The sequence below is a fragment of the Heliangelus exortis genome, chromosome 2 (assembly GCF_036169615.1).
Source record: "Heliangelus exortis chromosome 2, bHelExo1.hap1, whole genome shotgun sequence".
In the NCBI taxonomy this organism is placed as follows: Eukaryota; Metazoa; Chordata; class Aves; order Apodiformes; family Trochilidae; genus Heliangelus; species Heliangelus exortis.
The window spans coordinates 98,373,365-98,395,450 of NC_092423.1; the positions used below are offsets into that span (position 1 = coordinate 98,373,365).

The window sequence follows — 22,086 nt, forward strand, 5'->3', positions numbered from 1 at the left end:
ATAGACTGACTGGACTCATGGTTGGCAGCATGACTGACTGGGCTGGCCATCAGTCAGGAAACCAGCTCCCAGTGGAAAAATTGCTGCACACTTAACTGCTGTCTCTCTTGGGCTGCCCTAAATCACTTTTACCTTGTTTGTGCAGTGAGATTCTGCTGTTACTTTCTGCATTCAGTAAGAGTGCAGCCATATCTACAGCATTTGCAGGGAGGGGAGTTAAATCATTCTCCCTTCCACCCACAGTAGTGGCTTTTAAAAGTTAGTGCAGTGGACAGTATTTAAACACTACTCTGACCTGATACTGCTTTTTGCAAAAAAAACAAGAAAAAAACCCCAACCCCTCAAAAGCTGTTGTTTAATCCCTTCCCCCTGTGGTACACATAGGTGAAGCCAATATGTGTGGATTGATTTTTTTCACAGAAACCAAATCATTCCAGCAAACGGTGCAGTGATGTGGACAAGCTTCCAGCTTCAGAACCCATCCTTTTACAGGTGTGTTAGAGGTGGGGTGAGGCAACACACTGATGTGTTTTTAGTGTACTTGTTACTGCTCAAGAAAGGCTGGATCATTAACAACTGATCCTTGCTTTGAATGTCTCCCAGCATTACCCTCTCTATCGGCAAAGTGATGCTGAATGCAGTGGAGAAGATTCTGCTCCTCCAGAGGAGAAGAACATCCCATTTAAAGAGAAGTATGATGTGCTGTCTCAGGAAGCATCACAAAAGGTTTGCTATATTAGAAACTTGAGTCTAGGTGGGTGGGTGGGAGTGGGGACAGAAGTGTAGCTATGTATAGATTAAACATTTTTGGGAAGGATGTCAGCTGAGGCAGGCTACAGCTGCTCCTGCTTTAAAGAGGCTTTTGAGAGGCTGCTTGTCAGACCTGCTCCCCTTAGGATCATTGCAAGCATGGCCTCAAATCTGCTGGCCTTCTGTAGTTCCCAGTGCTCATAAGTCTGCTGCAGCACTGTTACCTCCTGTTGCCTATTTTGTATGTCATGTACAGTGTAGATTATTGACAAACATCATAGAAAGCCACTATTTTCCAACACTTTGGAAGCACTGCTTTAGCTGAATTAGTAGCTACAAGAAAATATTTTGAGAAAATCTAATGAGCAGTCTTTGTTTCCTTTTTCATAAATGTCTTCACTCAAGATTGGCACGTACAAGATTCTCCCTTAGGCAGGAAAACAGCATTGCTTTACTAAACCCAAGATTTTTTTTCTATTTGTGATGTCAGCAGCTTGCTAATGCCTTTGTTTTCATCATCTGTAGAGTCAAAAAAGTATTCCAGTTTTTGGGATGAGGGCCAAATGGGTATGGTTAATATTACAATCTCAACACTTATTGAAAAACAGAAGTTAACACAAAACACTTTGTATGAATATTAGAATTCCTGTAATTTCATTCTGCCAGATGTGAATAAAAATGGTGTTAGGCTTGATTTCTTTTTAATTATGCCTTAATTTTTGTGCTTTACTGTTTTGTATTCTAGTTGATATGGTGGTTTCATCCTCGTTTGATTCTCAGTGGGCATACACATAGTGCTTGTGAAGTGTTGCATGCAGGGAGAATTCCAGAAATCAGCGTCCCATCTTTCAGTTGGAGGAATAGAAACAATCCTAGTTTCATCATGGTAAGTTTTTAATTATTTTTTTTTATTTTTGTCAGATAACTTTCATAAATAAATCAACATGGCAGTCAGCTATATTTTAAAACTGATTCTACCTGTAAAAACAAAACAAAACAAAAAATTTAAAAATTGCCTACCCACCCAACCCACTCAGTACACTGCATCCACTTTATAAAGTACATCGGTGGGAGCCACATGTTCTGTGTGGTACAAAGCAATGCTGTTAAAGACCTAATTAGTATCTGGGTACAAGCATCTTAACATTTTCTTATAAAGAGGGTGCATTGTAAACTATTGACTTGTAAAAATAATCAGTATTGTGCACTGAACAGTAGAAAGACTAGTTTGGCTTTGCTGCTTTACCAACTATGAAAACGAGACCGTAATCCACCTCAAACTCTCCTGCGCGGTGATCGTGGTTTTCGAGCTTGTGCATTAACTGCTTCACGCAGTGAAAACGTTTGTCATGGCAATAGTCTGCCTCCTTCTGCCCAATTCACATCTTATACAGTGTGTTGGTTATGCTCTCGCAGGCAGCTCCAGTGCTCAGTAGATCTTTAGAGGTAAATCAATTAGTTCCCCAGTTCAAAAATAAAACAGAACTCCTGGGAAGTTGGAGTAAGAAGCGAAAGCTACAATCTGTTTACGGAGTAGTCTGTGACTTGGAGGACAAATCTTTCTTTCATGTGATTTTACTGCTGTTGAGTTTAGGCTGCTTAATACACAGGTAACCCCAAGCTTTTAAATTCATTTTATGCAACTGTTAATATTTCTTGTTGATAGTAGCTCTGTTTATTCCGTATTCCTGAGAGTAGCTGCCTTCAAACTACACATGCTCTCCGCACATGCCAGACAGTGCATCTTCACTGCAAAACAAGAGGTTGGCTAATTAAAGTTGCATCACCTTCACGACTGTTTTAACTCATCCTCGGTCCGTTGTAAACTTTAATTTGAACTGCAAAGTCAAGCCAAAACCCAATGAAGTTCTGTGGTGTTTGGAATTTGGATTAGCCAACGTGATTTTTGCAGCAGGTACTGGGTAGGAGGAGGAGGGCTTGCGGGGAGGAAGGGGCACATTCACAAAACCTAACTTTAGCCTGGGAAGGCTCCTTCCTGGTGGATTTACAGCAGCTAAAGTTAGGCTTCTCTTGAAGGCAGATCAGATGAGGAGCCCAGCTCTCTATTTATGCTAGATGGAATAAGGGAAGATTGGCCTCTGGGCTAGCGTTGGCCCGATGTATATTCCAGTTAGCGCCCAGCACCGCAAGGTGTGGACTCTTCAGCCCCCTGGAGAAGGCACTGGTACTAGGAAACTGGCCCCAACCCTTGCCACCCAACACAGAGGTTAGAAACTGGAGATCTGACAGTCGTGGTGTTTACTTCTCATTCAGAACCAACTGTTAACAGCCAAGTGACAGTCTTCATTTCTTTTCCAGGGCAGCATAACACCAACTGACTTCTCCCTCCAAAAATGCTTCCTTCCGTATGAGAGCAGAGTCTTTACTATATACTGTGCAGCAGGTGCTCTGCTTGTAATCCTGATACTAGCTCATTTTCAGCTTCTCACTCCACCATTTTATTTTGCTCAGCGTTTAATCAGTAAGCATAAAGCAGTATGAAGAGCCAGACATCTGCATTCAGTCACTGAAATACCAAAGCTGAGAACAGTCAAACATCAGACTATATTCATGCCAGCAAATGACCTAATTTGATTGCTAGTCTGAAGGCAGGTTGCATTTACACATACCATAGAAGTCCTATACAGCTGATATGACTACTACAGGATAAATAATTAAATGAAATGAACGGTTCATGCTGTACAAAAATACTGTATTCTACAATCAAATGAGTCCTTTTCCTGCTATATTTTTTTTTTGTATCAAATATGTATATTAAAAGTGTAACTGTACATTATGTAAATCGTATCGCCTCATCACTTATCTGCACTGGTGTCTTACCCTGGTGGAGGCTCAGTCCTGCAAACTGGAAATGTTTCTCTGTTTTATTGCTGCATGGCCCTTCTAATGTCATACTTCTTGTTTGTTAGGGTCAGGCAGAAATTAGATACATCAGTACTGAGAGATGCAGATTTCTGGAACCTTTTTTTTAGCATGTCATATGTAAGGGACTGGCTTGGGACAAGAAATCTTTCAGTTCCTGGTACATTACATTGTCAGCTGAATACAATTTGCAGTTATCTTCCAGACAACAATGGGAAGAAGCCTGTGGATCCAGTTTGCTGATTCATGTAAAACCTGCTTAAAAAAAAATTGGGGTGACACCTCAAGCTGCTGTTTTTGAAAAAGATGTGCTATGATGAGCTCAAAAAAACCCCAAAAGAGGGCCCTACTGCATCCCAGAGACTCGTGTGGTGAGTGAGGGGCCCTCCAGTTGCTGATCTTCTGCAAGAAGGAAGGTCAAATACAGCTGCAGTAACATTATCCTCTGCCTTGGCCCTCAGGCTACGGACACAGAGGGATAGGACTGCTTCAAATTAGATTCCTGCAGGGCTGCCAAGTTTTGCCACTGGGAGGTGGAGGCCACCACCCGGGCTGGGCCACTGGCCCCCACGGGGATGGCAGCACAGAGAATGTAAAATCTGTGCTCGGTGCCTCCATGTGCTGTGTGTGTGAGGGAAGAGGTGTCCAACCTACTGCTGCTCCCCACCCACCCCGGGAATACCAGAGGGACCATTTTGACACCAGGACCAGTTTTCCTGCTGCCATTCCTGCAGGATCTGGGAGCTCTGGCCGGAACTCCTTGGGCTGTGGGGCATTTATAAAGACTGTCTTTTGTTATTTGTTCTGTTACTTTCTTTGGCATGGGAAGTGAGAGAATCTTTGCATTTGGGAATTTTGTTTATTCCTAGCTTATTCCACCCAGCCTTTCTCTTTCTGGGAAATATCTGATGACTAAATTGGCCATACAGCCATCAAAGCATACACATTTCTGGGAAATGTGATAAAATGGTCATATTATAGTATCTAAAATGGGATTGTTTATCATCAAATAAAAATAAGTTCTTGATTTGTCCGTATTCTGAATTTAAAAAGATGACTCATTGGGGCTTATAGCTAATAATGATGCAAATAGTAAAAAATTAATCAAGCCTGCTGCTTTGTATGCCAATGTGGGGAATGTGTTAGCTCGTAATCTCTCCCTAGATTTAAAACGAAGTGGGGGAAATCGTCAAAAGTGTGGCAAAACACTCTATAAAGTAATGTAGTCTAACACTTCTCTAGGTTTCTGTTATTGCAACTGTAATTTTAGACATTTGTACAGGTTATCTTGGACACAGGAAAAGTATATAGTCACAGACATAAAACACCTATGTATAAAATATAAAGCAGTGTTATAGTTACTAAAAAGGACATGCCTTATTGCTACAGCAATTCTTGCTTTTTATATATTGTACTGTACCACAACTTGTTTTGAGAATGTCATTTGCATAAATTATTCAAGTTTGAGAAATATTCACACATTTTGATTCTACAATATTTAAAATAAAACCATTTTCTAATGTGTCTCTTTATTAAAAGAGAAATAAAAATGTCATCTTGGAATTCTCTTAGGCCAGACGCAAGGGTTTATACACCTTTTCTGTTTGTTTGTTTGTTTGTTTGTTTTTCTTTCTTGCTATTTACTTGCACAATGAAAGCTGCTGTTGGTACAAAGATTGAAGAGCTCTATATAATGGTGCTTTACACATTCACAATCGGTCTGTGCAATTGTGAAGTTCTATGAATGACCAAAGAATTACAAAACATATTTTTCTAAATATAAAGGAGAAATAAAATAAAAGAAATCCTTGGTTCCCATTAAAACAACACCAGGTTGCAATTTGGACACTCGAATGAATTCCAATGTTTTAAAGCTGAGACTTCAAAAGAGAAAGGCATGTTTGCTGCAACATCCGGTGACTGTAATACCTTACGTGGAAAGGTAAGTGGTTAATTTGCATAATTTAGAATTTTTTTTATACTAAAGAGCATTTTTATATAAACCAGAAAAAAATCCCTAAACTCTACAGATAAAGTTCTTACCTCCAGTCACTGCTGCAGGTAAGGTTGACATCAAGCTGTACAGCGCAATCAAAAACATACTTACATCTTAGCTCATTTTACAGGTACAGCCATAATCAAGGCACAAAGATCTTCTACAAGTATTTTTCTTCAATAAAGTTGTACAAAATAATATTACATTTTACAGTCTGTACAATATAATAAACCAGCAGTAAAACAAAAAAAAATATATATAGGGAGAGGACTGTTGTCCAAGAATGATCTGAACTAAAAGGATCATTTGTGGACAGCACAAATAACGTAAGTGAGGGTGGTAAATCTTCTGCCTAGATGCAACAGGCTGAAAAGTAGCTGTAATTCAAATGCCTGAGGTGTGCAGAGACACTTAGCTCCAAAACCCCAGAAAAATTGCTTTGTCTTCACTGTTCCTCTCATTTTCTACTCTACTTCCTGTGCCAGTAACGGCTTAAAAGAGGAGGTCACTTTTATCAGTTGACCTGCAACTCAGAAATGCTAAAAACTGTGACAGAGTAATAAATATTGTGGTGCTGCTACATTGTGTGTCTACTTCCTCAACAGTATTTAGTAACCTGATACAAAGTGCATTAATCTTTTTTTTTTTTTTTTTTTCACCCATCAAGTACTCTTCAATGTCATGTTAAAAAGGAAACCCACACAGAGGGATAGGTATGACTTTAGTGTCATCCCGCTGACATACCAGTTTGAACTGCTGTCAACCCGCTGGAAAAAATTTAGCAGGTCACGTTCAGTTAAAAAAACCCAAAAGCTAAGGGAACAGAGGTAGCCGAAGGGCTTAGTGGAATGACGGAGAAGTGGCATGTCAAAATAAAGCACAAAAAGAGTCCCAAAAAGCATGAAGGAAAAACCAACCCAAACTTGCTTCAAATCAGCTTTAAGGTTAAATAATTAAAGTAAACAAAGTGAAGAGACTGACATTTCTATAGTATATTCCTCCACCCTGTGTGGGGTAGTATCAAGAGAAAGAGTAAGGAGCAAAGAATTTAAAACCACAGGTTCCACGGTGATTCCCCTCACAAGAGTTCGTACTGGCGGAGATGCATCCTCTGAATGATGTCCCGGCAGTCGTTGAACACTCTGCGGATGTTTTCTGTGTCCACTGCACACGTGAAGTGTGGGTAGCAGTAGTGCCTGCCATCTCCACTCGCCGTGCTTATCCTCTGTGGAAACAGTGAGGAAAATGAAAAATAAAAGGGTCAGGCGCTGTGACACGGGGAGTTTCGCATCTCCGCCACCTATGGACGTCTGGAGTTCCAAGAAACCTGAGAAATTCTGCACATAAATCATTAAAATAAACACAAAAGAAGGAAGATCTCTGGTCTGGTCCAATACGAATCACAAATTTGAAATGAAGATAAACTAAAGGTATGGATAGTATTACAGGGTCACGATATTAGTACCTTGTAAATGCCCCTGATGCCAGCATCACACGCTGTCACTTGCACATCACCATGCAGCTGATCTGTGCTGCTGACTGCAGGCTGCCACGCAGCTGTCCTGAGAATTATTTTCAATTTTTTTTTTTTTTTTTTTTGGTGCCACCATGTGGCAATTTTTTGAACTCTCTGTTTTAAATCAGCAGCACAAAACTGAAAACCTTCCAGTTGTCAAGGTGGTTGTGATGCTTCTGCATCTTGAAACTGAGGGGCCCTCCCTGAAGCTACTCTTGCTTAGAGCACTCACTAAACTGCCTGAAAACCTGATATCATTACTGAGACCACACATAGTGGAATTATCACCAGAGTGGTTCCCATAGTATAATATAACATGCACAAATCCAGTTAACAACACAGAATTAAATTTGTGCAATGCTACTGCACAACCTCTTAGGTTGCTAACACAAGCTCCAGCATCACCTCACCCATGGGTATCTTGCTAAAATTATTCAGGGTCTTAAAAAAAATAATTAATTAAATAGCTCAATTTTGTTCCGTATTACTACAGAATTGATAAAGATAAATACATCCTAGGTCATTATGTATATATATGTGTATATTTACACATATATATATACAGAGTCATGGAAGCAGAAGGCCAGTTCTTGGAATAATAATTTTTAGAAATATTTTCTGAATTTTATTGCAAATTATACTGGCTAAACAACAAAATATCATGTTTTCTTGCTTTTTGGCTACACTATGTAATTTTAATACAGTCGTTTATTTTACATAGATGATTGACCTTTTACATACCTGCAGCTACAGTTGTGCAAGACTATAGACATTCAGAAGCCCTGATTCCCATAATTACATCAGCAAGAAATTGCAGATTTTTGCAGGTAATTTAGATAACATTAGATATCCAACACTAATTAAACAAGGACTGTTCCATATGTATACTAAAAATTATTTTCTTAATACAGAGCAATCTGATGTTTTTCCTCATAAACCAGAAGGTCAAAGTGGTGAATGCAAATCCTCAAATAAAAAGTTTCTTCTTTCTTCCTCATTGCATCAACAACTGTAAATCCTAACAATACTTGTAAATGCATAATGACTTTAAAATTCTTAATTCTAATAATTAAATTTAATTATAATAATTAAATTTGTTCTCTCAAACCTCCCTATGCAGTTTCTAACATAAGAACAAGATGCAGAGAGCACAGAGCTTTGCTTCTGGCAGGAACTGTGGGAACAACTCAAGATGAGTGAAGCTGTAGGTGATATTGGATTAAGTCCCTGTTCCTGATAGCTGGGCTGTGATTATGTGCCTGATAGCTGCTTGTATCTGTGAAAAGTAGACAACATGTCTTCAGCTCCAGCTTTAGAGAAAACTTGAATTACAAGAATAACTGTGACCAGGCAAGGAAACTTTCTCATGATTCCTCAAGTCGGGTCATGACACCAGTCCTAAGGTGAGGCAAACCTCTTAACTGGCACAACAAAAATCTTATTTAAGGATAAAATCTACTTTTTGGTTCATACCCTCTTGCCAGCTGACCACTGCCAAAGCCCTTGGAGGAATGCAGGAGGGAAAAAAAAAAAAAAAAAAGCCTATTTGCTTAACATGAACTGGACTCATACACAAAATAAATATTCAAGACAACAGTGAGTAGTATCTTGTAGGCAGAGAACGACAGAAAACCGAGCTACCTGCTGATGTAAACAGTGCTGGGCATCCTCCCCCTCTGCAGAGAGAGGGCTGCCAGCATCCATGTGGAACCTGGAATCAAACAGGTAGGCACATGGCTGGTTCCAGCTCTAGCACTTCAGTTCCTGCTGTGTGTTACCTTGCAGGGCAGGTGATTTTATGGGCATGAAAATGTGCAAGCAGTCAGGAAGGTTCTGCAAGATGGGTGGCTGAAGGGAAATAGGGAATTGCCAGACATTCTCCTCTCCTTCTAGCTTTCAGCAAAAACTCATCAGTTTTCCCTAAATAAACTCTGCCATCTGCCAGTATTTCCTACGACAGAATCACACATAAGATCAAAATTACTCACTAAAAACTCATCCCGGATGAAGAACTTGGCTCTTGTGACTTTGGGGTCTTCTCCTGCATCTGGTGTTGCTGTTAAATTAAAAATAAATTACATCAGAAACATGAAAACCAAACAATCATTGACTTTTCATACCAAATAATTTAACAAGAAGGAAGCGGTCCTTTATTACAGACAAATTTTTATTCAATTAATATAGTAACTATCCACAGGAGATTCCTTATAGGTCATTTTACAATAGAAAGGAACTATAAATTCTGAAATAAACTTCTATGCTTTTAACATCTTTTAGGGACCTGAAAATTCCTGGAATTGCTGTGACACTGTTATTGGTCATATTATAAAGAGGCTTGCTCACACCTTTAAGTCTGTTCACATAGATATAAAACAAGTGGGAGCTGGGGTTTAACTTTTATCAGAAAATATGACTAGAAAAAGCAGCTGAGCTGTTCAGCTTCTGCAGCAGAACAGCATCTCCTGAATACAGCTTCTGCAGGCAGGAGCTTGGGTTTGAAAATAATTAATTCAAGGTTACACTTAAAAAACCCAGTAGAATCAAAAGGTCTTATTCTTTATATGTATATATGCATATACATACATATGTATATTTTTATATATTTCCAGGCCCTGACTCAGCAGAATACTTAAACATTCATCTAAGGGCCTTAGATTAAACTCTTGTGGAGCAGAAGACCCACTGGTGGGTGCTAACTGCTTGTTGGCAGATAAGTCAGCTCTGTGCCTAGGCCAGGTGACATTGTATTTTCTTTAAGTGTAAAAAAAATACAGCAAACAGATAACCTATTCATTTCCTTTTAGTGTGATTTCTCCTCATCTAAGATACGAAATCTTATGGATTTGATATGGTAAAGGGCAGAATTTATCAGAATGTGGGAACACATTTTTTCACTCTTATGTGTAGTAAATGTAGAGCAGCAGCAGCATCTTAAGAGTTCAGTGCTGCTGTCCTTAAATAATGTCAGCTGAAGCTGAAGAACAAATGAACAACTACAGATCTAAAAATAGAGAGCTGCTTCATGTGTGAATATTCTGGATATCTGCTGTGAAATCCCACTGAAAAGCACCAAAAGCTACTTTATTCTGACAGCTGGCATACTATAAAAAAGTGTTGCATATTTACCCAAACTCTGTATACATGTGGTGGATGTTTGGGAGAGGGAAATTTGTGTGATGGTGACAGAAGATTTCTTCTGAAAGCCTTAGCATTATAAAACTGCTGCCAGGTTAACTCAGATTTTAGGGCAGCTTATTTATCCTCTCCATCTGAAACTCATCATCACACTTCTGAAATTCCAGACCTGAATGAAAACTGAAAATAGCTTATTACCATCTGCACTCCTATAATTTAGGTTACTGTTGATGGTTAGTGGAGATGGAAGGCAAAAGGCAGGTGGCTACAAGCACTACACCAGGGGCATCACTCGGGTAAGGCAGAGGCTAGCAGCCAGAAAGAGCAAGTTTTACTGCTTTTGCTAGACACAGGTTTGAGATATTTGGAAGCCTTCTGCCTTGTATAAAGCTGGCATAATACTAGAGTATGTTACTGTGGTGCAGGAACCACTGCATCCCTCGAAATGGTAAGAAAGCAAACCCATGCTAATTGCTCCATTCATAGCTCTCTTTGTATTTATTGGTGTGGTTTTCCTCCATTAAAAGTTAGCCTGCTGGTCTGCTGGGCTTCCAGCCATTATTTGCAAAGGCTGAAGTTTACAGTGTTGGAAGATGCAGAACAGCCACCAAGTCAGTCTAAGGAATCCCTAACACTGTGGGAGGCCCAGGCAGAAGCATCTTGCAGCGGAGAGACACTCCTGGCAGCTTTGCTTACCTGGGACTACGTGCTGCTCCAAACCAGGGGAAGGCAGGATGCTTTGGAGCCAGCCCTTCACAGTCCTCCCCCCTTCCCCAGCAGCCAGAGCCCCTTCATCCCCTGCCCTTGCTGGGGAACCTCCAAGATTTGTGCTGCTCTTATGCTCCTTTACCTGACCAACACCTCATGTTAAGGAAAGAGTGCTTTGGGTACGTGTTCAAGAGACAGAAACAGAGAAAGAGAAAGGAACTATGGGCTGGGCTATGCCAGCAGGTCCCACCCCTGCCTGGTGAAAAGCCCTTACCATCCTCAGGTACAGTGTAATGCGCGTATTCAGGAAAGTAATCTTCGATTTTTGATTTCCCTGCCAAGACTTTTTCAGCCAGCATGTCCTGTTTATTCAAGAACAAAATGATAGAAATGGTCCGTAACCACCTGTCAAAAACAAACCAAGTGTTCCTGTTATCTCTGACACATTAATCAAGGAAAACATTTCACTTCAACAGAAATTTTACTGGCTATCCCTGCATGGACAGAGCAAAGTAGTTGTGGGATGTGCTTAGACAGAAAAAAAATAAAAAATGACCTCAATTATTGTTCCAATTGGGTTGCATCTGTGCTTGTGGGTTTATTTATAGGATCTATGAATACATTTATAAAAACTGCAGTAGATGCTGCTGAAGGGAGCAGTCTCCAAATATTGTTTTTTAAATGATCCTTTTGATACTGAGGCTGGGAAAATAAGTACATTTCCTACAAGCACTGCAATCCAAAACCAGAACATTACTGTCTACTTAGTTTGGTTTTGCTCAACCAAGAGAAAAAGGCTGGAAAGCTGCCTTCCCTCATGCTGCTCTTTCTTAACTAATAGTTCATCCACACAGACTTCCTGTCTTTTAAGGTGGCCTGTATGACACGTGAGTAATCAAAAGAAAATAATTTCTCTTCCTCCCCAATTAGTACCTAGCCACCACTGTGATGATGTGCCTTTTAGACTGACACTTAATATTTTTCCTCACTCTACCTTCAGTGACCTCTTGGTGTGGAACATCCTCATAGGTATGTGCTGGAAAATTGCCCTTCCCTTATTCTCTGTAAGGTTTTTACTTACTCTCTATTAGGAACATACTCAGTTTGCTGCTTGGTTAAATAGCTACAATTTACATGCACTGTGGCAGAATGGTGATTTAATGGCAGTTACAATTAGATGAGACATGAAATATCAACCCACAAGGCAGAGAAACTCTGCACTCCCAGAGATGGGTCTGCCCAGGTGGGTATGGAGGGCAGAACCAGGGGGTGAATCAGATGCAATGCCACCAGCTGGCTTGCTCCTGCTGCTGCACTTCAGGAGGAGATGAAATGTCACCTAGAGGATGCTCTGAGCCTCGTCCAAGCAGCACAGTGACACCAGAAAGGGTTCTCCTCTGTTCTCTGTTCCTACTTTGTAAGGAACTGCAGCTAAACTGGGGAGGGTGGGTGAGGAATGAGTTGTTTTACCTGTTATTCCAGATGCTTTTGAAAAGGTCCAGGGATTCCCGTAGTCTGTTTGTGTTATTGTCTTCCCTTATTACCATGTTGTAGCTGCTGCAAGCCACAACAAAGATGATAGCTGTGACATCTGGCAGAACACACAAAAGAAAGAAAGGAGAGAGAAGAGAACATTTCTATTATCCCAGTACATGCTCCTCAGGGTAACACTGCCATTACTCCCCAAACTGCCAAAAATAGCCCCCCAAAATATCTGTATCACTGGACTCTTGCAACAGTGACACACTATGTGTGAATACAAATACTAAGCTGCTCACACCTCAGAAAACAAATTTATTTTTTCTTACCATTAAAGCATTGGATCCATTTTCTTCTCTCATCTCTCTGGCCACCTACATCAAACATGCTGTTAAAAAGCCATAGGATGTTATATCACTTATGTGCACTGGGAAAGTCACACAAAACATGCAGCACATGAGTTCAGTTTAAAAATCTGACAGCCTCGAGGACAATGGCAGTAAAATACTGCCCCCCAAAGGGAGAGAGCTTTGCTGATGCCATCATGCTGCATGCCAGCTCTGCCCCGTCCCTGCTGCCACTTTTCTGGGCAAGAACTGCTGAGCAGAGGCAGCCTGACAGCAGCTGTTTTACCAAGACACTGCATAGATCTCTGACAAACACAGAACTTGCAGCCTTCTGCAAGACATTTAACTCTCCTCGTCCCTGGACTGTACAAAGTCTGACTCGGGGCAGGATTCCTTCCCACTGGATCCTGGGAAATCTTATCCCCAGAAGTATTTTATGAGTTTACAGTGTTATACCAATGAACTAGTTAGTAAAAACAGTCACAATCTCAGAACAGAGCATCACTAATACATGTAACTAATATTAGCTCTTTTTGCAAGCTATGAGGCAATTTACCAGGACCTATGTGATGAGAGATAAAAAACCCCAAAAAATAGTAACACCAAACCCAGCTCTTCCCCTAAACAACCTATACAAAGCATACATGTGCACAGACATCTGAACCTAGTTGTTAAAAATTAGTATGATATTAATAAATTATTACTAATAGACTTACTGGAAATTTACTTTGTCTACTTGAAATCTTGTTTCAAAAATCCCTGATGTCAACACTCTGCATCTTAATAGGTCCTGGAAATGAGAACACAAGAAGCTGATTAACAAGGATTTTTTTTTACTTCTAACCTCATTTTGCTTTTAAAAGCATGGGATATTATTTTCCATGAAAAGTCTTTAAATGTTGAATTTAATTAAAGTTCAATCAGACTTGTTGGTAAACCTGTATTTGTCCATACTGACACAGTGGATACAGCCAAACATCATCTCTGCATGTGGCTTGTGCACACCTGGAAAGCAAGAGACCCTGTGCATGTTCTCCCTGGTGCACACTGAAACCTGTGTTTCATCCAATGGTTGTATTGTCATATAAATTCATATCCGATATGGATACTGAATTCTGAAGTTACATAAAACTAAGAAAAATATGTTATTCATGTTGTAAAGTCAAGTATTCAAATGTTAGAAAACTCTAGATTTACAGTTGCCTAGGCAACCTCAATTCTGCCCTCTCTTGTACTGAATGAGACAGGAATCCAATCGAAATAATAGCTTGTGACTGAGTAATTAAAGCTCTATTACAGACCACAGGGGAGGAGAATTTAGGTTGTACGTAAATCTGGCATTTCTTTCTTATTTTTCAGACTAGCAATACTTTACAACTTAAATAACATTCTTTCAATAATTAAAAAAAAAAAAAAATCAATTTCCTAGATTCTCAAAAGAAGCAGGCAAAAGCAATTTATGATGCATACCTCAGGCAGCTGGGTCACTGTGGGCCATTGCCATCACCAGCAGCATTTTAAACCTTGACCGTGCAGCACTGCTGCTTGGGCAGTGGGTGCAGAACAAAATCAGGGGCTGGAGAAAGCTGCTGGCTGCCTGGTGGGGATGAACCCTGATGAGCAACCAGCCCTGGGCATGGCTGCCTGCCCAGGGAGTGCTCCTTCCCTGAGGTGGGAAGGAGGCAGGCAGTGGTACAGAGCCCAAGCACAGCCAGACTTTTCCCCTTACCCTACCATCTACTGCTTCGAGTACTCTGGTAGCTGGCAAACCTCAGCTGCTTTGACAGCCATGTGAACTCAGATGAATGCTACTTATTTCATTATTTTAGTTATTTTCTATATTACTGTCATTTGCTGTCACTTGCTGACAGTATTTTGGGATGGTGCAAAGAAAAAGAAAAGAAAGAAAGCAGCAGGAAAAAAAGAGAAAAGTTATGATTTTTACTAGTTAATTCAGCAGGACGATTGATAAAGCATAACAGGATGAAGACCCAAATGCAAAAGAGAACCCTCCCCTTCCTTTAGAGCAGAAGTTTTTCACTTGTCAGGTACCACAGACCTCTTCTGTTATTTTGGAGGCACAGAGCATTTCATCCCAAACGAAATATCAGGAAAGATTTCTAGATGATGAATGACTGCACGAGGTAGAGAAAGGCCTCCCAGGAGCAAACAGGCCAATGCTAACACAAATAATGAAAGCAAAAATGAGGCTTTGCTTTATTGACTTCTCTCTCCAGCCAAGTGGTATCAATGCTAAAACAGGACCATGAGGTCTAGACAGAGTAAATCCCAGTGTACTGCTTTGGTCTGAAAAATGTCTTGAAGGCTTTAGTAATTGATCCTACACTGGGCTGACTATAATACAATGCATACTACTTTCTACTGCCCTCTGTTCCAGGGTATCATAGAATCATAGAATTGGCTGGGTTGGAAGGGACCTCAGAGATCATCAAGTCCAACCCTTGATCCACTACCGCTGCAGTTACCAGACCATGGCACTGAGTGCCACATCCAGTCTCTTTTTAAATATCTCCAGGGATGGAGAATCCACCACTTCCCTGGGCAGCCCATTCTAATGTCTGATCACCCTCTCAGTAAAGAAATTCTTTCTAATGTCCAACCTAAACCTCCCCTGGCACAACTTGAGACCGTGCCCTCTTGTCTTGCTGAGAGTTGCCTGGGAAAAGAGACCAACCCCCCCTCTGGCTTCCACCTCCTTTCAGGGAGTTGTAGAGAGTGAGGTCTCCTCTGAACTTTCTCTTCTCCAGGCTGAACAGCCCCAGAAGAATGGGTCATAGTAATTGGTCATTACCAAGTACGGGCATAGTAACTGGACAGGCTTGTGGTTAGATACCTGAACTAGGTCTGAAGGCAGAGGCTCTGCCCAGCATACTTCCTTGTGTGATCTCTGGCAAGTCACTTCTTTTCTCTGAATTTTAGCCTCTGAACAATGAGATCTGGCAATTATATTTTGCTAAGGGTATCCACCAGTTATACACTTTGCATGGTTAGGCTGAAGTACCCAGTGCAGGGATTCCCTTCTGCCACCTCTGTTCTCAGTTTATGATGTGTCCCACAGTCCTGGCCGAAACTCCTGGATGGCAGTGTGGTACCAGCACTGAAATATAACTTCAAAATAAGGTTGCCAAAGAGTCAAACTGCCCAACAAAACCACACAGCCTGAGCTCAGGGAAGGCAGCTGAAGCTGGGCACCATGGTGAAGCCCTTTCTTCCTTCAAGGCTGCACCATTTCAGCCTTAACTCCCCTTAATGCATTTGTCATTCAAGCACTCTATCATGATGCATCATGATATCCAGGAAAAAAGTGTATTGTCCTACAAATAAAGCTTCAAGAGAAACTACTCTGCCCATAAGAGATGGGCATACGCTGGAAAGAAGGAGTGTGCATGCCTGAAGAGAAGGTCACAAGGTCAGAAGCTGTTGCTGCTGGTGCTCTCCCTTGAATTTGGATGCTAGATTCACTGCAGGCTTCTGCCTCTGAAGGACCTGTCTGAGGGACATGGGAAGCCTCCTTCTGGGAGGCTTTCCATCACCTCCACCACTGAAAAAAACCCACTGCTTTTGTGCAGTGAAGGCTGGTGAGGCTTTTTTGTTTATGTTTTCTGTTCACTTTGTCTGTGGGACACACAGTAGAACTCAAGAAGAAATAAAGATACATTACAGGAATCACTAACATGCACACAATAACAGCAAAAGACAAGCTTGCAGCACCAAAAAGCTTATTCTTCTTGAATATCCATTATTTAAACAGCTACATTGTATTTTGGTATTGTGGTGTGTCCTGTTAGTTACACTAACCTGATCTGTGGGTGTGTAGTCATCCATGCTGACGCTGTCAATTCTTTCTAAAAAGCTAGAAAAAAACAAACAAACCATGAATTAGATATGCAAAATAATGTCTAGAATAATACTTTCCACTGCCTTTTCTGGGTTAGACTCCTGCTGCAAAGTAAAACACAAGTCCAGTGGTAAAAGTATGAGCCTGGTGATTTACTTATATTGATAGAGGTTACATTTGCCAAGCCAAATAACTTTTTACACAGCCTTTGCTACAGTACAGTGCTTCTACCCTTGTCCAGTACCTAGAAGTTGTCCAAATGCAGTTAAATGTTACAAGTTTGTGAAGTCCACTAAAAATTAGAAAGCCTTACCATGTGTCATTACAATATATGGTTGTTTAAACATATAAAAAAGATTTTGGTGTTTAGAGAAGAAAATTGAGTGAAGGGTTTCCTTTACTTAGCATAATGCTAATCTACCATAATGTTAATCACAGTCTCAGCAATGTTAGCAGAAATTCTTTTTAATATATACAGATAGCTTTGGATGGACACACTGCCCTCAAACACTTCAACTAATGCATAAGAAGTGAAAAGCAAAACTGACATGAGGTGGAGTTAATCTATCTGACTCCTTACATTGCCAAAACTCAGTGAGATGTGTAAGATGAAATGAAGACTTAAAACTGCAAGAGAAAAGGGAAATAGAGAAAAAGAAGGTAGCCACATTCTCCAAATATTATCTTTCCAAGTTTTAATTCTTTCCTAGAACATGTTAGAATGGCAGTATTAAGGCCATAAAAATGTGATTTTATATGTTTAGCGAAAACAGGCAGGTTCTTCTCTCTCACCTTCACCCCTTTCTTCATTTTCTGTGAGCCCAAAATGTCCATGTGACTTCGAAGCTTTCATGAATTTCTGCACTGTTTGGTATTTGGCAGCAAATACCCCACCAGTTTACTTATCCTGCTACAATATTATCAAGATTTTTTTATCAACCATAAAGTTTTCCCCAATTTTTCTTGGGTGTGTATGTGGAAGCTACTTAATTGCAGTGGGAAAGACAAAAAAACAGTGAACTCTTGACTTGCAATGTGACTCACTTTTAACATAGGGGTCATACACACAGACTAGTTGAAAAAATACCCCTCTAAAAGCCTGTTTGTAATTCTCATAGCATTTTCCCACGGATACGAACTGAAAGGAAAAGAAAATAGGCTACGTATATATTTACTTATCCTATTTTTCCTTTCTGAACGTCCATTGTTGTAACAGGGAAACAAAATGCAGTATCTACATTTAGAATATCCAGCTTTTCTTTCTGGATGATCAAGGTGTGACGGCTAAGCATATTGTTTTAAAAAATCATTGTTTAGCACAACACGATGAGTACCTAATAACAAACCAACCCTGAACAGATCCTAAAGCAAAACCATCTTTTTTACTTACAAAACCTCTTTCCCCTCCAAAAGCCACCAGAAACTTACACAGATTTAAAAGTACCTCTTTACAGTCAGCTACAGTCAGTGTACCAATGCAGCTCTATTCAGACCAAACCCTTTGATCAGATGATTTCCATCACCTTGAGAATATTGATTAATCAAAGTTTAACTTCAGCTACACCCGTGGTTAATGCAGATGCTGGGGAAGAGCAATGTATTTTTAACTGGCACACCTATCATTATCACAACCCTCACCTCACGACTGCAGCATGAGATGAAAAAAGAAGTCAAAAGAGCCCCAATCAAAAATTCCTCCAAGCTGAATCTCTTCCTAAATGGGGAGTAGCTTGCTTTAATACAGCTGTTCAGGCTTCACTCAGGTATTTCCAAATCTGTTTCAAATTATTCTTTCCAGTTTTCTTACAGTTTGATCTGACAGGCCTGTTAAGAGCCACTTCTCATCAGGGTAAAAGGTGAGCAGAGGGGTAAAACCAGGTCCCTGAGCAAGACCAGCAGGTTAAACAAGGCTGCACAAGGAAAAAGGAATGAGCAATCTGCTGTGGGCAATACAACCTCTTGCACAGCTCAGGGTCAATAAATGCAAAGGAAGTCAGGGGAGAAAACACTCCTCAGCTACAGCTGACACAGAAAAGAGCTCTGGTTAAGAGTGAGGATGGAAGCAAGTAGTGTGCACAAATATGACTCCATCACAAACCTCTCAAGACAGAGTGAACCAGTGTTTTTCTTGCTGAAGCATTACTTCTGGACTTGATGTACGAATACACCTTCACTGCCCAATACCGAGGGCATGCTGGAAGAATTTATCCAAAATGATTAAACGTGGTATTTAGTACCAATTTGCATCACTCTCACCTATACAAGCACTGCAGGGAAGTTTCTGGCACTTAATATTTGCATTACACTAAGGAAGAGAGGAGTGAGTAATGCAGTTACACTGCATATAAATCCATGGCAGGGTTGGGAATGAGATAAGTCAACTAATGAGATGTCCTGTGTATCAGCCCAAGTCATCTTCCATTTAGAAACCATCAGCCTCCTCTTGGTAAAAGGATCCACTTCAAACACCGTTAACTGCAACACCACAGTTAAGAGAGAGTGATATCTGACAAATATCAAGCTCTAAAAAAAAAAATATCACTGGACACAGCAGCCCCAATGTTTTGCTCTTGTAAAGTTGCTGTCCACATGTGATCTGTATTAAAATAAATGCAATGATTTGCAAGGTTTTATGTGTCACCCCACTGTATCAAGCGGCAATGATACTACCAGCATACAATAAATTAACATGCAACTAATATTAGGATTTGGCTCAACATCAGAGTTTAACAGGCAAGGAACCTTTTCAGTGTGTGAAGGACAGGCTTCCCAAGATTTCTCTTGCAACTACATTAAGTGTGCTCTGAAACGAAACTGAAAAAGCAATACTCTTACTTTTTCAAAAGAACATAAGTTCTTGCATATCTTTCATACAAGCTCCTTAGCTGGCTAATTAGCACAGTACCAAAAATAGCTCTGACAGGCAAATGTACATAGTAGGTACAAGTAATGGGTTCCAGAGAAGGTAAGGAGTCAGTGCTGCTTCATTACAAAATATGCTAACTTCCTTCTCTTTATTGTATTAAAATGGGAAAACTTTTCTAAAATGCTTTCTAAAGAACATTAATTTCGACAAATCCTAAATGCCTCTAATAATTATGTTCTGGCATATTATACACTCTTTTCTTCATATGCACACACACATATACACCAGTGAATTTGAAATTTACATGACTAAAATGTCAATTTAGAGTGCTTAAAGTACAAAGAATCAGTGTGAAGGAAACACAATAGCAGAAAAATTAATAAAAATGAACAACAGTATAATTTATTCTCTCTTTTTTAGAACCCATTTTTTCAGTGCAGGGATAAAATTATTTTCCCAGAATTATGCCTTTTTACAACACTGAAAGGTCTTCTATTTTTGCAGCTTCTATAGAAATCCATGCTTGGGATTTATGTTAATTTTGCAGTGACTGCTTTGCATGCATATGCCATGAACTTTAAACTTACACATTCAACTCAACTGTGAATAAAAGTACAACATATAATATTTATATTTCTACTTCACAGTTGTGGTTTTACTTAGAAAGGATTTAGCCTGATAATTAGTACCTCACTTAGGTTGTTCTTAATTTTATGGTAGGGTATTTTACATTTCCTTACATTGAACAGCACAAATTATTTCTTCATTTATTTAAAAAAATTAGACAAGATATTGGAAGAAAGGTCTTCACTGCTCTGTTTGGAAATGCAGTGGTTTGATTTGCCAACACATGAAAGCAAAGAAAAATGGACTGATAAAGGTAAAAAGAAAATAATCACGAGCTACTGACATTATTATATCTATTATTAAGCTGATCTGTAGTTTTATAAATATCTTAAGTGAGTTTCCAAGGAAACTCAGCTGACACTTAGTTTGACAGACAATCTCTAAATTTTATATTATGCAAGCTATGAACACAAAAGTACAGGTTTTAGATGTGCCTGCCAGTGCATGTGGGAACTATCAATAAGCATTATTCTCTTTAAAAACCATGGCAATTTGTACAGCAGTAGCAGCTATATAAGAACTTCTGAAAAAAGGATTCACAAATGCACAAATAAAGAGGAGGTAATCGCACATAAAAATCCTTTTTTCATTGGGTAAATCACTATGTGGCTCTGTACAGATATTCTGACCTCACAAACAAAATCCCCATTTAAAGAAAAATCATGTCTTGAGAATAACGCTATACACACGAAACCCATGCTGTATTTCTAAGTGTATTTTGACACCCAAAGGACTTGAAAGATGAAGCGCTAAAACTACAAATCAATAGAACAAACTACACATTTTAATAAAGCTTTGTCTACTTGAACTATTTTTTATGCTCCCACCCCAACACTTTGAACAACTTGTATCAAAACAAGATATCAAACACCCGTCAAAATGTGTGTCTCTTTAAAAGAAAAAGGTAATGTGGCAAATCCTTAAGGCTTTAGTTTCAAGTTCTGAGTGAAGAATTTCAAATTTATCTGATGGACCCTTAGGAGCTTTGCAGACTCCTCTGCCAGGCTCAAAAAACAGCAGAAGTGCCATAATCAACTATCTGAAACCATACAGGACCTTGAATTCCACACTCTTTGGACTGCAGTAAGTCACAGCTGAAACAGACATTTCACAATGGGAACACCTACCCCAGGTCTCTAGGGAGACGAAATGGAAAAAAAAAAAATCATTTTTTTTTCCTTTCTGTTGCTGTTACCAGGGACAACATTAAGATTTGAACATTTTTCTTCCTTCTTTCTTTCCATAAAATACCTTTTCTAAAATCAGATAAGTGATTACAATTCTGTTAATACTTCCTGCAATATTTGAAATGGGAAAATATGGATTTCTTGTTTGGAGAATACCTCAGGCTCTGTGGCTAGGCTTCTAGCAACCTCGTATTATTCTGATACATTTCCTGGTAACTGAGAAAGACATAGTGGAAACAGCCCTAAAGGGATTAGCCACTAAATGATTAAATTTCCCAAGTAATTTGATGAAAATATAAGCAGAAATATCTCAGAAGCTGTTGATAAAATAAACAACTAAGGATTTTTCTGTAAAGTTTAAATAGTCACTATATTTTAAATACAGCTTCCATGTGGTAGTGGCGTTTCCCTCCCCCCCCTTCTCTCCTTCCATGCAACTTTGCAGTCGCTTCCCATGAGGAATAAGCAGAGCACTGAGGGCACGAGGAGGCAGAGAGAAGAGAGGGACTGAGATGTGTTTTGCATCCTCTCTGGCTCACCTATGCTGTTCTCCAGCTTTAAATGACCAATTGCTGCATAAGCTATCATGGAAAAAACCTACCCAGTGCAAACACTGAAGATGTTGCTGAAATTGCTACTGCTTTCAAAGGGATTAGAAATCTACATATTGATCATAGAATCACAGAATGGTTTGGGTTGGAAAAAGATCACCTTGTTCCAAGCCCCCTGTATG

The 22,086-nt window shown here is 39.8% G+C and overlaps 2 protein-coding genes across 13 annotated transcripts in view; one reads left to right on the forward strand and one right to left on the reverse strand.

Moving 5' to 3' along the window:
- MPPE1 (metallophosphoesterase 1) overlaps window positions 1–3,547 on the forward strand; it is a 31,509-nt gene extending 27,962 nt beyond the window's left edge. For 10 of the 11 annotated variants that reach the window (XM_071737124.1, XM_071737123.1, XM_071737119.1 and 7 more), the window contains 4 exons: window positions 421–492; window positions 604–726; window positions 1,496–1,636; window positions 3,070–3,547. In XM_071737124.1, the coding sequence (XP_071593225.1) occupies window positions 421–492; window positions 604–726; window positions 1,496–1,636; window positions 3,070–3,252 (519 nt within the window). In that variant the 3' untranslated portion in view covers window positions 3,253–3,547. Of the gene's footprint in view, window positions 1–420; window positions 493–603; window positions 727–1,495; window positions 1,637–2,881 lie in introns of all 11 variants that reach the window. The other variant, XM_071737129.1, reaches the window with a different exon arrangement.
- A 1,320-nt stretch (window positions 3,548–4,867) lies between these two features.
- GNAL (G protein subunit alpha L) overlaps window positions 4,868–22,086 on the reverse strand; it is a 193,818-nt gene continuing 176,599 nt past the window's right edge. For both annotated transcript variants that reach the window (XM_071737111.1, XM_071737110.1), the window contains 7 exons: window positions 16,634–16,688; window positions 13,531–13,604; window positions 12,797–12,855; window positions 12,459–12,579; window positions 11,263–11,393; window positions 9,134–9,201; window positions 4,868–6,854 (listed from right to left, as the gene is read on the reverse strand). In XM_071737111.1, the coding sequence (XP_071593212.1) occupies window positions 6,708–6,854; window positions 9,134–9,201; window positions 11,263–11,393; window positions 12,459–12,579; window positions 12,797–12,855; window positions 13,531–13,604; window positions 16,634–16,688 (655 nt within the window). In that variant the 3' untranslated portion in view covers window positions 4,868–6,707. The remainder of the gene's footprint in view (window positions 6,855–9,133; window positions 9,202–11,262; window positions 11,394–12,458; window positions 12,580–12,796; window positions 12,856–13,530; window positions 13,605–16,633; window positions 16,689–22,086) is intronic.